This window comes from Monocercomonoides exilis, assembly GCF_001643675.1.
Source record: "Monocercomonoides exilis strain PA203 chromosome Unknown scaffold24-1337568, whole genome shotgun sequence".
NCBI classification, from domain to species: domain Eukaryota; phylum Preaxostyla; order Oxymonadida; family Polymastigidae; genus Monocercomonoides; species Monocercomonoides exilis.
The window spans coordinates 271,114-286,069 of NW_027150569.1; the positions used below are offsets into that span (position 1 = coordinate 271,114).

A 14,956-nucleotide genomic window follows, 5' to 3' on the forward strand; every position below is an offset into this window, starting at 1 on the left:
TTTCGTTTGAGAAGCGATAAAAGGATGTCATGAGATGAATGGAGAGAAAAGTGTTGGAGATAAAAGAATACAGCATGGGCAACATTATCAAATGGGGGATTCAGATGAAGGAGAGCAGAAACTAAAGAAAGATGGGCAGCGGATAAAGAAGAATGCCAGAATATCATTTCATAAGAATAATTAGGAAAGAAAAGTGGAATTGACTCTGTTGTGATCTTCGATTGTAATTTCTCCTCCATTTTGTTCATTGTTTTATAAAGTCGTTGGAATGAACTGCTGGAGCAGGAACTTGGTGATGATGTTTCAGATCAATAAATATAAAAAAACATTGCATCCAATTTTAAAAAAACTAATTATGGATTTTAATATCTATCTGTATTATTTTTAAATTTATTAGTACTGTTCAGTTAGTCTTGAAACTTCTATTTTTCTTTAAATGATTGATTTTGCACTTTTTTAATGAACTTGATCATAAAAATCCATTTTCAACAAAAACATTAAAAAGGTATGTAATTTTTGTATATATAAATTAAACAAATATATATTGCAGAAATAAAAGCTCAATATTCATGAAAAATCAATGTAACTCTTTGATCAAAAAAATACCACAATTGATTCCATTTTTTCGATTTTTGATCTTTTTTTATGATTTCAAAAAAAATCACCCATTTCGATTAACAGAGGCAGCAAGCGAATGAAAAAAGAAAAAACGAAGTCCAGAAAGTGATAAGTTAAAGAAACGAGAGAAGAGCTAAAATTTTGGATCAAGAAAGACAAAAAGAAGATAACGAACAACTTTAACCAGATTATTTTCACTCTTGGCATCTTCCGATGCAACGGAACTCTGTGAATCTCTTTTCAGACATTTTTATAAACACTTTATCTTCGCAATCGACATATTCATCGATTTCTTCTGTTTCATCATCATCATCATCATCATCATCATCATCATCATCATCAAACTCATCTAATCCTTCAACATCATTATTATCGTATTCTCCATATTATGAAACAATTCTATCTTCTGCTTTTTCGATCTTGGAAGATTCTTCAATTTCAGATTCTTTTCGAACAATTTCTATATTATCATCTTCAACGTTAATTCCTTCATTGAATTCAACATTTTTCGAATCAATCACCTTTTATATTTCAAATGAGCTCCGAGAACGAAAGAAACTCTTCTTTTTTGTTCTTTAGCTTCATTTTTAACTCTTTAACAAGAGGGAATCCAATTTCCTGTTTTTTATTCAAAATAAAATACGTTGAATCTTGTTCTCAGTGCTTATTAATCTTTATATCATTCATTCGTTTTTTATGACATGCATCTGATCATTAATAAATAATTATCATTCATAATAAACAACTTTTTTTCGGAAAAAAATTTTGATGTTTCAAATAATTGTTTATTGAAATTTCTAAAAGTCCAAATTGTTGTTTTGATGTTTTTTCGAAGTGGTATTAAAAACCAAAGAATTCAAAAGCTGAAACGAGATGAAAATGAATATATAATGTTTGTTTTTTTGTTGGAACTATCAACTTCGAAAAAAAAAAGATTTTGTTGAACAGATTCGATCCGAATTAGAAACACTTATTCAATTTGATGGTTTGTAAAAATATCGAAAAAAACATTATTAATTAGTTTGAAAAAAGTCTTAATACCCCAAAATGCAAATATCAAACGAAAAAGAAGAAACAAAGTATTGTCTGTCGAAAGTGGTAAATAACAAAATTTGAAAGTGATCAAGATTCTGATTGAGAAAATTCATATTTTGATTTAATCAAATCAAATTAATCCTTTCCAATTCACAATCACTTATTCTTAACAAAAATTATTGATAGAGACAAAAAAGGTCTTATTAATTACACAATTTATTTTCTTTTAATAAATTTATTTATTAATTCATTTTTATTTTATTTTTTTGTGACAGACAAATCATTTTATAACTTGTCATGTCACAGATGTGTTATAATAGTAACATAGGTTCAATTTCTCATCCATTTTGAAAATAATGAAATAATAAAGTATTTTCAAATTTTTCTATCATTCAACCAAAAACAAAATTTTTTCTAATAATAGATAAATTGTGAAATAAAAAAATATTTCAAAATAAACCGTTAATTTCAAGATTCCCCACTAATTTTAAATAAAAGGCAATGTTTTTAAGAAAAACCAGTTTTTTTCAATTGTGACCTAAAAGTCTTGCATTTATCGATAAAACATTTTTTTGCAGGTCGGAGACAAAAACACATCAACATTTAATTTTATGTTATGTCTTTCAAATAAAAAGCATTTTTTTGTAAGTTTTTCCAAAATTTTGATCATTTTCCTTCGAAAAGGGAAATGAATTATTTTTCCAAAATAATGAATTTTTAAATAAACGCAAATGCTTATTGAACATTTGCATCCATCTATAAGATACGTTTTTCTTATATCTGTTAAGTTTCGCTTTTTTGATATCGAGAACTTTCCGTTTTTAAGTGAAACAATGAAATAATCAAAAACGATTAGTTCATTCCTAATCAACAAACTATATTCAACAATATTAAAAAATATTAATTTGATTTTGAAATTTTTGGATTGATTGATATTTATTTATGTAAATGATCAATTCATTTTCTTTTCATTTTGAAGTTTGCTTGTTGAAAACAAAAATACAGTTAAAACAAGTTTGAGAGCAAATACTTTTGTTTGTTTCATATGTTTTCATGTTATTTTATTTTCATTTCAAAAGCTTACTTGAATGAAGTTCGAAAAATATTTAAAAGATACTTTCTGGTTGAAATGCTTTTGTGAAAATACTGCAGAGTGAAAGAACAATAAAGACCACAAGTGTGAAATTGTCGTTGAATATGAATTAATGATGATCAAATTTATTTCATTGTTTTTGAACAGATTTGTATTCTTGCTTAGAAGATTGAAATGAGGGTTGCAAAAGCAGATAATCCTTGAAGCGTATGGAGTGATTGATGAAATGAATAAAGAAGAATACAAATCTGCTTTCACAATTGAATTGTTTGACAAAATATGCAAAATGATAGAAGAAAAAAAATTTAAGCGGGAAGTGCAGTTTTGTTGATGAAGCATGTTTAATTTTAGAATACACAAAAAAGTATTTGGCTTTTTCGCTTTGAAGAATCTTCACTGAACGAAAGATTAGAGAATATGATTGATGATGAAGAAAAGAAAAAAAAAGAATAAAAAGCTTTTTGTTGATCATTGAGAATGAAAGACATCTTAACATAACAACTTCACACCTGAATTGTCGTCGATTTGTACGCACTGTCTTCTGAAAGTTGTATTTAACAAAGATGAAAGCGAAGAAAATCCAAAAGAAGTGGAAATGGCTTTACTGACTATGAACAATGCTGGAGATTATGTGTAAGCGATTCTTATTCATATTTAACATTATCGAATTATTTCTGTTTCTTTTTTATTTTTGTTAAAATTTAATCAAAAATTGCATTTGAATAAAGTCAAATTGATTATCCGACATGATCAGGAGCATCGCAATTTAACACAGCTTGCTTATCAATCTGCTTGGCAGTTTTTGATAAACCTAATATTCGAAAATGAAATAATAAAGATGTTATTGCAAAACTTCTTCAGTTTTTCTATTTTTATTCAATGAATTGTTAGTTACTAAATTTGTGAAATCTTTTAACAAAGATTTTTATCCAAAGAAATCTAATTCACATTAGGTTAGTGTTTTTATTGGCACCATTTTTTTATTGGCACCAAATTTTTGAAGTGATAAAATTCAAAAAATACAGACTCAATTAGCAAAAATAAACAAAACTTGGGTCAAATAGTCTTCGAATTTTTCTTTTTCCAAAACTTTGATCTGTAGAATTTTCTTCTTCGATGTTTTCCAAATCATCATGCAAAATTCTTCGACAAACTCTTTTCTTCTTTGACTTAATTGGAAGAGTATCTTCAATGTTTTCTGTTTCATCTTCGGCTTCGGAACATTTCGCACTTGTTCGAATAAATATATCTTCTTCCCACTTTTCTAAGAAATCCTCATTTGTGAGCAGTTTTCCGTAAAAATCAAAACGATTTGAATAAGTGGGCAAAGGAAAAGAAGAGTGTTTGGGTAATTTACGTAAAACTTGTCCTGAGGATTTAAACAAAACACCACTTGCATCAAATGCATTCTTTATTACTGATGGTGCGAATGCAGAATGAAGAGCTTGAGGAAGGATGTCTGCCAAAGCCTTTCTGTTGGAAGAAGCTGTTGAAGATTGAGGGATTTCTATTGATGAATTTAAAACCGATTTAAGAACAGTAAAAACACCTCTATCGAGAGGTTGTGAAATATGTGTTGTGTGAGGAACAAATGTGATAACATCCACATTCGATTCCATAAATTTTCTCCAAATTATAGGGTTTGCACGAGAGCTGTGCGAATCTACGAATAGCAAACATCTCTCTTCAGTCAATTTCATCCTTTTCTTTCTTTGTTATATTTCTGGAAGAAGAACGCGCAAAGAGTATCTTTCGAATAGAGAAAAGTTCATCCAACCGTTTGTATTGCTCCACACATCTAGCGAAGGAGACAGGAGAGGAGTTAACTCTTCCGGAACATTGGAACTTGGCCAAAGGACAATTGTGGGTAAAGAAAAGCCATCCGAGGCAACAGCAGCTACAAGCGTCGCGTTTCGCACCCTCGAAGGAGCAAGGCAATAGGCTGAAGGAGACTCTGAGGATGTTGCAACAAGTTTTTGTGAATTATCGGATAATCTCAGTGATATTTCATCCACATTAAAGATTAGCTCCCTTCGGTGTTTGAACTTTGAATGCAAATCATCAAGCATTTCGTACCAAGGTTTCAAAACGTCTTGACAAGATGCTGCAAGACGTTTTGAATCCAAAATTTTTGGCTTTTGTAATTTCAATTCGGGCTGATTTCGCAAGAAGGAATAAGCAGCTGATTTTGAAATTTCTTTTTTTGGTGAAGCATCTTCGAAAATCTCTGAATCTTCATCTTCAATCACATTTTCAATCTAGATAGAAACAAATAAATAGAAAATAAATATATTTTGCAAACCAATTCTTTTGTTTTTTTCACTGTTAGGTTTGTTCCACACTTTGCTTCAATTTTTATAACGTCTGTAACAATTTCCTTTTTTTCCTTGCGCAGCAATGACGGTCTTCCTGCTTTGGCAACATCCCTTTCACTTTTTACAGCCTTCACTGCATGAATGAGAGTTTTTTTTGAAAATTCACCGAAGTTGGTTGCATCCACAAGCCTGGCTTTTCCGTCAATCAGAATTCGCGCCATTCTCTCGAGTCTATTTTCATAAATGCGATAGTTTATCGACGCCATTTCTGCTTGCATTTTTCTTTTTCCTTCTTCAGCTTTTTTTTTGATCATAAAAAAACCAATCAATTTTTTGGGTAATGATCAAAAAAAAAGTCCATTTTAAGCAGCCAGAAGACATTTCAAGTTTTGATATATGAAGTATTTACTTTTATTAATTTTTGTATATTCAATTTGTTTTTAAAAAGAATTTGTCATGTTTTTTTCATACGATAATTTCACTAACATATTTAACTGTTGCCCCGAAATTAAATAAGCACATCTGTTCATCCGCTGATGATAAAAACAATTGTTTGTGCATATAATCTTTGTTTCTTATTGAAAATTATATCTTTCACAAAGAAATAGAAAAAAGGTGCCAATAAAAAAAAAAGTGCCAATAAAAACACTAACCTATATAAAAAGAGAAACATAAAATATTTTAAAGTATAAGAACGATGATAATACGCTTATATATATATAAGAAAATGAGAAAAAAATGTTTAAACATTATTTTTTGTGAACCAAAAACAGTTAATTAAAGAATCGAAGACGAAATAAAATAAACAAAAACAATTCAGAACAAACTAGAAACCATCCTTTTTTTAATAAATAACATTTTCAGAGTTTTTAAAAAACGTTCAGTAAATTTAAGTTTTTCTAGGTTTTTTCGAAATAACTGGGTTAATTTAAAATTCGTGGCTGAAACTTGAAATAACACTAATAATTTGAAATGACCGATTTATTTCACATTTTATCTAATATTTTTTTAAATAATGCTCAATTTGATTAATATTGAATTGGAAGTTAATCATTTTCGAATTATAAGTGTATTATTTTCGAATGAAAAGTTCAACAATTTTGAATGATGAATGGTGAAGAAATTTCCAGTATTCAATAATTTCATAAAGATAAATTTTGATGGAACAATTGAAAGAATTCTAGAAATAATTCGATATTTCAATAAGCCTGAAAATTAAACAATTTCGACTTATCAAAAACAAAAATACAGTGATGTTCGGTAATAATCACATTTGATTTTGAACGATTTTTTATAATAGTGAAAAATGATAAAACATTGGGAAATATTCAAATTTATTTGATGCACTTTAAAATGGGTTTATTTGCATTCTTGCTTATTCTAAAGGTGATTATAACCAGTCTTCACTAAAATAAAACTCGGAGATCTGTTTCTTTTCTGTTGGAGATGGAAGTCACAGTTTTTTTCAAAACAATCTATTTTTGAATCCAAAATACCATTTTTGTAATAAAACATTATTATTGCTATCTTCTTCCATTTGAACTTGTTTTTGCTCGTGTTCAATTTAAGAGATTGGCTGATTCTTTTGTAATGTCAACTCATTTTGTTATTCAGAAATTTATTTCTTTTTGTCTTTGGCAATACATTGAGAGCTTAGAAATAGACGCTTGCTATAGAAATTCATGAAAAAAAGTCAAGCCGATGAGTATCATTTGTTCACTTTTTCATTCTTGTTCTTCCTCAAAAAAACGACAAATCCTTTATCTTCAAGAATAGACATTTCCTGTTTTCGAATTCTTCCAAAAAAGAATTCCTATTTTGTGAAAAAAATAAATTCAATTCCAAATTAAGGAAAAAAAAATTAAGTGAATATTGAGTTATTTCTTTCATTTTTCAATTATTAAAACAAACAATTTTCTGTTGGTTCGATCAGAAATAAAAATTTTGCTTTTCCAGCCTTAAACAGCCAATCCAAGTTATTTCATTGAGTTCTCTTTTGCATTCCATTTTATTAAGCAAAAACAATTTGTGTTGAAACTTCTATTATTTCCTTTTGAAAAGTGACAAATGATGTTTGTATTTATCGATTATCATGTGAATTTTTGTTCCTCACTCATATTAATTGTATTTTTTTTATTGAACAGAATGTATGCGTACGCTTATAATAAGTTAGTCTATGGATTTCAAGAGATATCAGCAACAGAAAAGTTTTTGAGTTTGCTCATTTTTTTCTATTTTTGTTAAATGATTAATCTTTTAAAAAATTGGAATTTATTGAAGAATATCTTAACGAGCTTGTATATTGTGATGAGGAGGGGCAGAAACAGGAAATCCTTGAAATGAACGAAATAATTGATGGAATGAATAATAAAGAATTTAATGCTGCTTTCACTAAAGGACTGTTCAACAAAGTGCATAGAATGATTGAAGAAAAGAAAATATCAATGACAATTGCAGTTGAGTTATTGAAGCACATTGGATATTGCAAAGTGCTGAAAAGAATTTGGTTCAGGGGTTTTGAAGAATCTTCGCTGAATCAAAGATTCAAACAGATGATAATTGAAGAAGATAAGAAAAAAGAAGAAAGGAATGAAAAGCTTCTGACTGATCTTTGTGAATGCCATCTTTTGTTGAATAGGAGGGCTTCTTCGGAATTGTTTTCAATTTACGTACCCTATCTACTGAAAGTTGCGATGAACAAGGAGGAAAGCGAGGAGAATCAAAAAGAAGTGGAAATGGCTTTGCTGGCTTTGAGTAATGTTGACAGATTTTGCGTTTGAGCATTTCTTTTTCGTTTTTGATGTTATTGTTTTCTTTTCTTTTCTTTTTTGTTAGAGATTGGATGAAGAACTATATTTGAATGAGATCAAAGAAATTATTGAATATCATCAAGAGCATCACAACCTCACGCGACTTGCTTATCAGTCTGCTTGGCTGTTTTTAATGAATAGATTTTATTTCAATTACAGCGAGAGCAAAGTTATAGCGAATAAGCTGCATTTTATGAGAGAGATAACAAGAGAATTGAGTGAGTTGTCGAAATGTGTGGATTGGAAGAAGAGAAAAAAAGAGGTTAAAGAGAAAAGAAGAAGAGAAACGAAAGAAGTGTGTATGATCTGGAGATGGCTCGATGGAATTTTATATTTATTTCGCCCACCCAAATTGAGGAATGAAGAATATTCAGGGCTTATCAGCAGCATTGTTCAGGTATTTCGAGATGCGAAGGATAATTGCGGAGATATTTGCGAAAAATGCATTTTCTGCATTCGAACAGCAGCAAAAAACAGAGCCGTGAAAGTTGATGATTTATTGAAAGGTGAGGCAATTGATCTCATTTTGGAGGAGATTCAGAGACAAACATTGAATAACGAAATAACAAACCATGGCTTGAAATTTTTTGAATCTATTTCAATGCGGTTGAAAGAAGAAACGTACAATGAAATGGAAGAAGCGAAAAGAAAAGAGTTGAAAAGGAAAGTGTTGAAGAGCTTGAAGAAGAAGGATACGAAGACATCATCACAAGTTTTCATGAAAAATTTGATTTTCTCAACGAAGAATATCATGATGCATTTTCGTTGAATATTTCTGATTATTTTGTGAATATCTGAAGAAATCAGATGCATTTCACTTTGTAACTCAAAAATCAGATGAACTGTGAAATAGCAAACCAGTGTTCCTAATCCTCCATTATTTTGTTTTGAAATTATTAGCTTTGAAATCCTTGAGATTTTTTTATCGAATGAGTTTTGCTTTCATCAAATTGTTTTTTTTTTCGGATTTGTTAATTTTTTCTTTCGCAGCACAAACAGAAAAATTCAGCAGGATTGATTCTTTTTCTATCGATTTTTTTTTTATTTCTGATTTCAAATTATATTCTTTTCAGATATTCTCATTTTTCTCGAAAATTCTTGATATTTTTTGAGAAAACACTTTCATTTATTTTGCATATCATAATTCCTTTTTTTTTCGAGTGAATGAGCGTTTCACACAAAAAATAATAAAATGGAAATACAAAAAGATGAAGTGAATGTTTTTGCAGATTAATTATAAATACACAAAATATTCTGGATAATTCTCAAACAAACTAAAATACCTAAATTCACCGAGACAAATGTAATGACACAGCCCAATGATGCAATCTTCGAATCCTTCTTCTTCCATCTTATCAAAAACCTTCCTTTTCGTTGCCTTTCTTTTCACCTCTTCGTTTTTATAGTCTTCCGCATTTTTCAATCTTCTGAAATCTTCAAAAAGGCATTTCATGTGTCTCTCCAAAAAATAGTTATCCAACGTCGGCCCCTGCATCTCCTCCAAAATGAGATCAACTGCTCCAATTTTCAGCAAGTCTTCATTTTCGACAACTCTGTTTTCTGCTGCACATCCCATGCAGAAAATACACTTGTCGCTAATTTCTCTATTATCATCCTTTGATGCTCGAAATACCTGAACAACGCTGCTGATAAGCCCAACGCACTCTTCATTCCGCAATCTCCAGTGGAAAAAGAATATTCCCAACGTTTGGAGCCATCGAAATAAAAATAACTCTTCTTTGTTTTTTTTTTTTCTTTTTTCCTCTCCTTTTCCTCTCTTCCAATCCACGCATTTAATCAGCGCTTCCAACTCTTTTGTTGCATCTCTCGAAAAATGCAGCTCATTTTCAATTACTTCATCCAAACTTTTGTTAAAGTGAAATCGGTTCATTAAAAACTGCCAAGCAGACTGATAGGCAAGATGGGTCAGGTTGTGATGTTCTTGATGATATTTGATTATCTCTTTGATCTCATTCAAATACCATTCTTGTTTCACAGACTTTTTTAAAAAGAGGATAAAAATATCAATGTTATCAAAAATGAAAAATAATGACTCATACTTTACAAATTTCAATGTAACTTAAAGCTAGCAACGCTATTTCCACTTCTTTCTGAGTCTCTTCGTTTTCATCTTTCTTCAATGCAACTTTCAGAAGGCAAGTCACAATTATTGAAAGTAATTCCGAAGAGATTTCATTGGAAAGCAAAACAGTGCATTCACAAAGATCAATCAGAAGCTTTTCATTCCTTTCTTCTTTTTTCTTTTCTTCTTCAATAATCATCTGCTCGAATCTTTTGTTCAACGAAGAAGAATGAAATGCATAGCTTTGCGAGTGCATTAACACTTTGTGCTGCCCGACGCTCTTCAATAATAAAAACACACTTTCCATTGATATTTTCTCTTCTTCAATCATTTTGTCCGTTTTGTTGAACAATTTTAGTGTGAAAAATGATTCAAATTCTTCTTCATCCATCCCATCAACAATTTCATTCATTTCTTCGATTTTCTGTTTCTGCTCAGAGTCAGTGCAATGCTCTAATTCATGAAGCAATTCTGGAAAAAGTTTGTTGAGAGAAATTAAATCGTCAAGAATCCAAAAGCAAGAATGAGTGCAAACCAATGATCTTTTCAGTGACGTCCATTTCCTTCGTCTTTTTGCAAAATCCATCATTCGGAAGACATCAACATTTTTATCAACCCAAATGAAAAGAATAATCGAGGCAGAGAAATAATGACAAATATAAAATTTACAAAACTATCTGGAAAATGTCTTTTCTCATACCATCCTTGAATGATTGTATTGGGCAACGTGTGAAAAAGAAAAAGAACACTTTATCCTTGTTTGTTTGCTGTTATGGATTCTTTGATCGATGAATGATCTTTGAACTCGAATGGAATTTTTTTTTCAAGATGAGAGTTGGAAGGAAAATATATCTTGCTAAATAAGCAATATAATTTTTGTGCGTTGGTACGAGACAGCGACGGAGGGGTATTGATGATGGAATTGGGCGAGATGATTTTTATGAAAAGCATCTGTGAATAGAATACAGCAATTTCTGAATAGTTAAAAGGAAATATTTTAATGTTTGCATTTTATAATGCTCTTGTTTATTTTAAAGATGTTCCTATCAGTGGCCTTCTCAAAGTTCAGGAATCTGATAAATTTTAAAAATGGCCATTCTTTTGCTTTTCTGAGGAGAACATCAGAAGAGTGATGGATGCTGAGATACAATCAGCAAATGAGAATTGCATATGTTTTACACGCAATTGGGAAAGGAGAAGAAAACAAATTCTATTTCAAAGCATTTGGTTGAGAGCGAAAAAGAAGAATGGAAACATTAATCAAGCACTCGGAAAGATTAAAATTCGAAGATATTTTTTTCAGAAAAAAAGTGGATGATAACATCAAAAGCAGAATATTTAAGGAGAAAAAAGGATGATGGAGAAAGGAGCACTGGGAAACAAGGGAAAAGGAGAATGACAGCACAGTGGTGACAATCTCTGCATTTGCGATACGGAGGGCAGGTGTGTCCTTTTGAGGAATTTTCATAATCAATGCCTAACTTATTTTTATTTCATATCTTTTATTTTCATTCTTAACGACAGTTTTTATTTCTTTGAGCGTCATTCTTGAAGACAATCCATTTGAAGTTGTATTTATGTTGATTCATTTGTTTCTTCTCCTTCTCCTTCGATCTCTTCATTGACGAGATTTTTTTAATTTGACTGATGGAAAGAACGCCTTCTTCGTATTTGAGAATTTGTTGTTTGAATTGCTATCAAATTCTTGTGTTGCAACACACAATGAAACTGCTGTCTGTTGCTGCTGTTGGCTATTATGATATTCGTATCTGTTCATTATGCCTTCATTTTCTTCAAATGGTCTTGTTCACATTTGTCGTTCAACTTCCTCCAAAAGAGCTCCACCCAACTCATTTCATTTCATTTTTCTCTCAGATTCTCTTTCTTCTTTCGTTCTTTCTTCAGATCTGCCGATGCAAAAATTCTGTTTGTGAAAGCAGTCATTGCGTTGAGTTCTTATTATTCAGCATTCACTTCTTCCTCCTCCTCCTCCTCTTCTTCTTCTTCTTTTATCTCTTCAGCCAACACAGAAAAATCCAATTTAAGTGAGTCTTCAATCTCCTTCATCGCTTCTATTGAATCTACTTCTTCTCATTCTTCTCCTTCTTTCTCTTTCTCTTTTCCTTCTTCTTCTTCTTCTCCTTCTTCTTCTCTTTCCTCTCTTTCCTCTTCTTCTCCTTCTTCTTCTTCTTCTTCATTTCCTTCCCCTTTTTAATCATCTTTCACCTCATAATTTTTTTATTTCATCTTCATCTTCATCATCAGCGCCTGCAATTGACCCTTTGGATACGTCTGTGGTTGCAGCGTCATACACGTCGACAGCAGCGATGGACAACATCCAAGGCGGCTGCGGATTGCGGTGCCTAAGGCAGCAGTAGTGTATGCAAATCATAGGAATTCTTTTCTGAGGGAGCAGCAGACGCTTCATGGATATGTTGTGGATCGGTGGGAGGTGATGAATGGAAGTGTTGGGTGCGCGTACGATGTGGCGCTTTCGGTGATGCTTTCTGTTTTGCTGGTGGCTCCGCTTCCGTAGCTTGCAGCGTCGGTGGGCACGAAGCCAGAGGGAAAGCAGATCTTTGCAGCTGCAGATGTGAATGCATTCCCGTCGATCTACAATCTGTTTGACCCGTTGCTGCAGATATGGCGATCGCAACAGTGGAAGCGTGTGGTGGTGAAGCTGGACGAGGAAGTGATGGGGCGAGGGGTTGCAGTGTGTGAAGTGGGGGAGATTGTGGAGAAGGGGCTGTATGTGGTGGGGCTGAGGATGGAGAATGTGGTTCTGTCACCAGCAGCGATTGCACTGGTGGTGCTGGAGGAGCGAGAAGAGGCAGAGGAAGGAGGAGGAAATGAAGTGAATGGAGGGTATCCGGCAGAGCACAGAGGGTTTGTGGAAAGAATCAAAGAGAACAAGGGGAAGCTGGAAGAAGCGATGGCGCCGCTGGTTGTGGAGGCGCTTGGGCTGAGCGGGCTGAGGTTTGTGAAGGCAGAGACTGAGGTGGGTGTAAGCAAGCAGCATCCAATGAAACCTGAAGTGTGCAGTTCTTCTCCATCCAATGGCATTCAACAGGAGAACAGAAGAGCAGCAGAAGAAGAAGCAGCAGATGGATCTTTGGGCATGACTTCAGATGGAAGTGCAGAGGAAGTGTGGAAAGATATCGAACAGGTGGAAATGTCGACGAATGGTTTGACGATGAATGGGAACAAGAACGAAAATGAAATTTTGCAGATATGGAAGAAGAAGAAGAAGAAGAAGAAGAAGAAGAAGAAGAAGAAGAAGAAGAAGAAGAAGAAGAAGAAGAAGAAGAAGAAGACGAAGAAGAAGGAGGAGGAGATTAGAAAATGGAAATGAGATTTGGATGAATTGAACGAAAAGTCAATGATGTGAAAAAAAATGCGAATGAAGAGCTGAGTTTGGTTTTTCAGTAATGAGTGATATGTTCCATTTCTTGACCGTTCCATTCAGAGGCCAAAGGATGAACTTTATTTGGAAGGTTTTTTTTGTTAGCCAATCTTGCTTCATTCAAAGCAAGAAAGGAGAATAGTCACAACAAACGACTCAGAAATTTTTGAGTTAAATTTATCAGAAGACAATCTGATATTTCCTCGGCCACAATCTCTTCTGTGCCAGTGATGCATCCTCCAATCATTTCCATTATGCATTCTCACTTCCGTTCTCATCTTCAGGGAATCCATTGAATTTGATGAATATCCAAATAACATTCATCTGCAGCGCTTGCTGCAGCAAAAGCACAGCAATTGCCATTATTTTTCTTGGTTTCACACAAAAATTTCCATCATCATTTATTTTTGTTCAGAAAAATCTTTCATTTTTTTTCCATCTTGACTTTCATTCAGAAACAAATCATACACACGCTTGTCTGATTCATCTTCTTTTTTGCAGGCACACCAGCTTTGCAAGATCTTTTGCCTTCTTCCTCAAAAAATTCCACTTTCTTCAGTCCCTTCTCAATGAATAATTCATTTCACATGAAATTCATCGTTTCATTGTTTCATTCCTCCTTCCTTTTCAATTCCAACACATTCAAGGGAAGAACAGAAATTGCTATCAAAAGTTATTGCGTATTCAACTTTTGAATTGAACAAGTTCATGAACTGCAGATGCCACAAACGAATTAATGCAATCCGAGGAAACTGAACTGAAGAAGAATGATGAAATGAGTTAATGAAGAAATTTTTGTAAGAACATTTATTCACATTCTCAAAAAGTTATTTCTTCGTCCGCTTCATTCCTTGCTTTCTTTATTCCTCTTGCTCATTCAAAATTGGCTGTGGATGAAATTTCCCATAAACAGTTGCATGAAACATTTGAAAAGAAAGAGCAAAGAAGAGACTTTTTAAGTTGATAAATAAAAAAGGGCAAATTTATTTTTGTTTCATGAAACTTGCTGAACAGACAAATCGCTTGAAAAAGAAGAAAATGAAAGTCATTTTAATTTTCTCTTTTTATCTTCATTTCATCAAAATAAAGTGAACGAAAAAGAATATTTTTGAATTAATTCTTTGATTTTTTATAGAATTACGAAATGACAAAAAAATAAAATAAAATAAATTAAATTTAATATTTGAGATCCAAAATAATAAATTTCCCATTTCCTCAAACATTCACAAAATAATCAGAAATATTCGTTGGCAATTTTTCAAAATACTTTCTGCTTAGAAAAGGAAGTATTTCATAAAAGCTTATGATGACATCTTCGTATCCTTCTTCTTCCATTTTTTCAAAAGCCTTTCTTTTTGTTGCTTTTCTTTTCACTTCTTCCATTTCATCTTTCTTCTTTTCTTTCAATTTCCTCAATAAATCAAGTAAAAAGAAAAAGACATTTAATGAGAGTCTATCGTCCAATGTTGGCTGCTTAATTTCCTCCAAAACGTCATCAACAGCTCCTCCTTTCATCAACTCTTCAACTTTTTCAAATCTGTTTGTTGTTCTTTTTAACAACACAAGGCATTGCTCACTAATTTCTCTGTAATTATCCCT

At 32.1% G+C, this 14,956-nt stretch overlaps 4 protein-coding genes across 4 annotated transcripts; 2 read left to right on the plus strand and 2 right to left on the minus strand.

The window, feature by feature from the left end:
* Nucleotides 1–4,461: 4,461 nt before the first annotated feature.
* Nucleotides 4,462–5,282, minus strand: MONOS_16592 (uncharacterized protein; the record flags this gene model as incomplete). Its single annotated transcript, XM_067869488.1, has 2 exons — nt 4,462–5,004; nt 5,049–5,282. The coding sequence occupies 2 exons, from the start codon at nt 5,280–5,282 to the stop codon at nt 4,462–4,464; spliced, it is 777 nt and encodes a 258-aa protein (XP_067726814.1).
* A 1,706-nt stretch (nt 5,283–6,988) lies between these two features.
* MONOS_2626 (uncharacterized protein) lies at nt 6,989–9,077 on the plus strand. Its single transcript, XM_067872558.1, has 4 exons — nt 6,989–7,133; nt 7,206–7,276; nt 7,342–7,835; nt 7,897–9,077. Exons 1-4 carry the CDS (start codon nt 7,129–7,131, stop codon nt 8,638–8,640), a joined length of 1,314 nt encoding a protein of 437 aa, XP_067726815.1. The 5' UTR covers nt 6,989–7,128; the 3' UTR covers nt 8,641–9,077.
* On the minus strand, nt 8,905–10,727 carry MONOS_2627 (uncharacterized protein). Its single transcript, XM_067872559.1, has 4 exons — nt 10,655–10,727; nt 10,490–10,523; nt 9,932–10,425; nt 8,905–9,870 (listed from the first exon to the last, which is right to left on the minus strand). Exons 1-4 carry the CDS (start codon nt 10,655–10,657, stop codon nt 9,106–9,108), a joined length of 1,296 nt encoding a protein of 431 aa, XP_067726816.1. The 5' UTR covers nt 10,658–10,727; the 3' UTR covers nt 8,905–9,105.
* Nucleotides 10,728–12,649: 1,922 nt separating this feature from the next.
* On the plus strand, nt 12,650–13,306 carry MONOS_2628 (uncharacterized protein; the record flags this gene model as incomplete). Its single annotated transcript, XM_067872560.1, has 1 exon — nt 12,650–13,306. The coding sequence occupies one exon, from the start codon at nt 12,650–12,652 to the stop codon at nt 13,304–13,306; it is 657 nt and encodes a 218-aa protein (XP_067726817.1).
* Nucleotides 13,307–14,956: the final 1,650 nt, after the last annotated feature.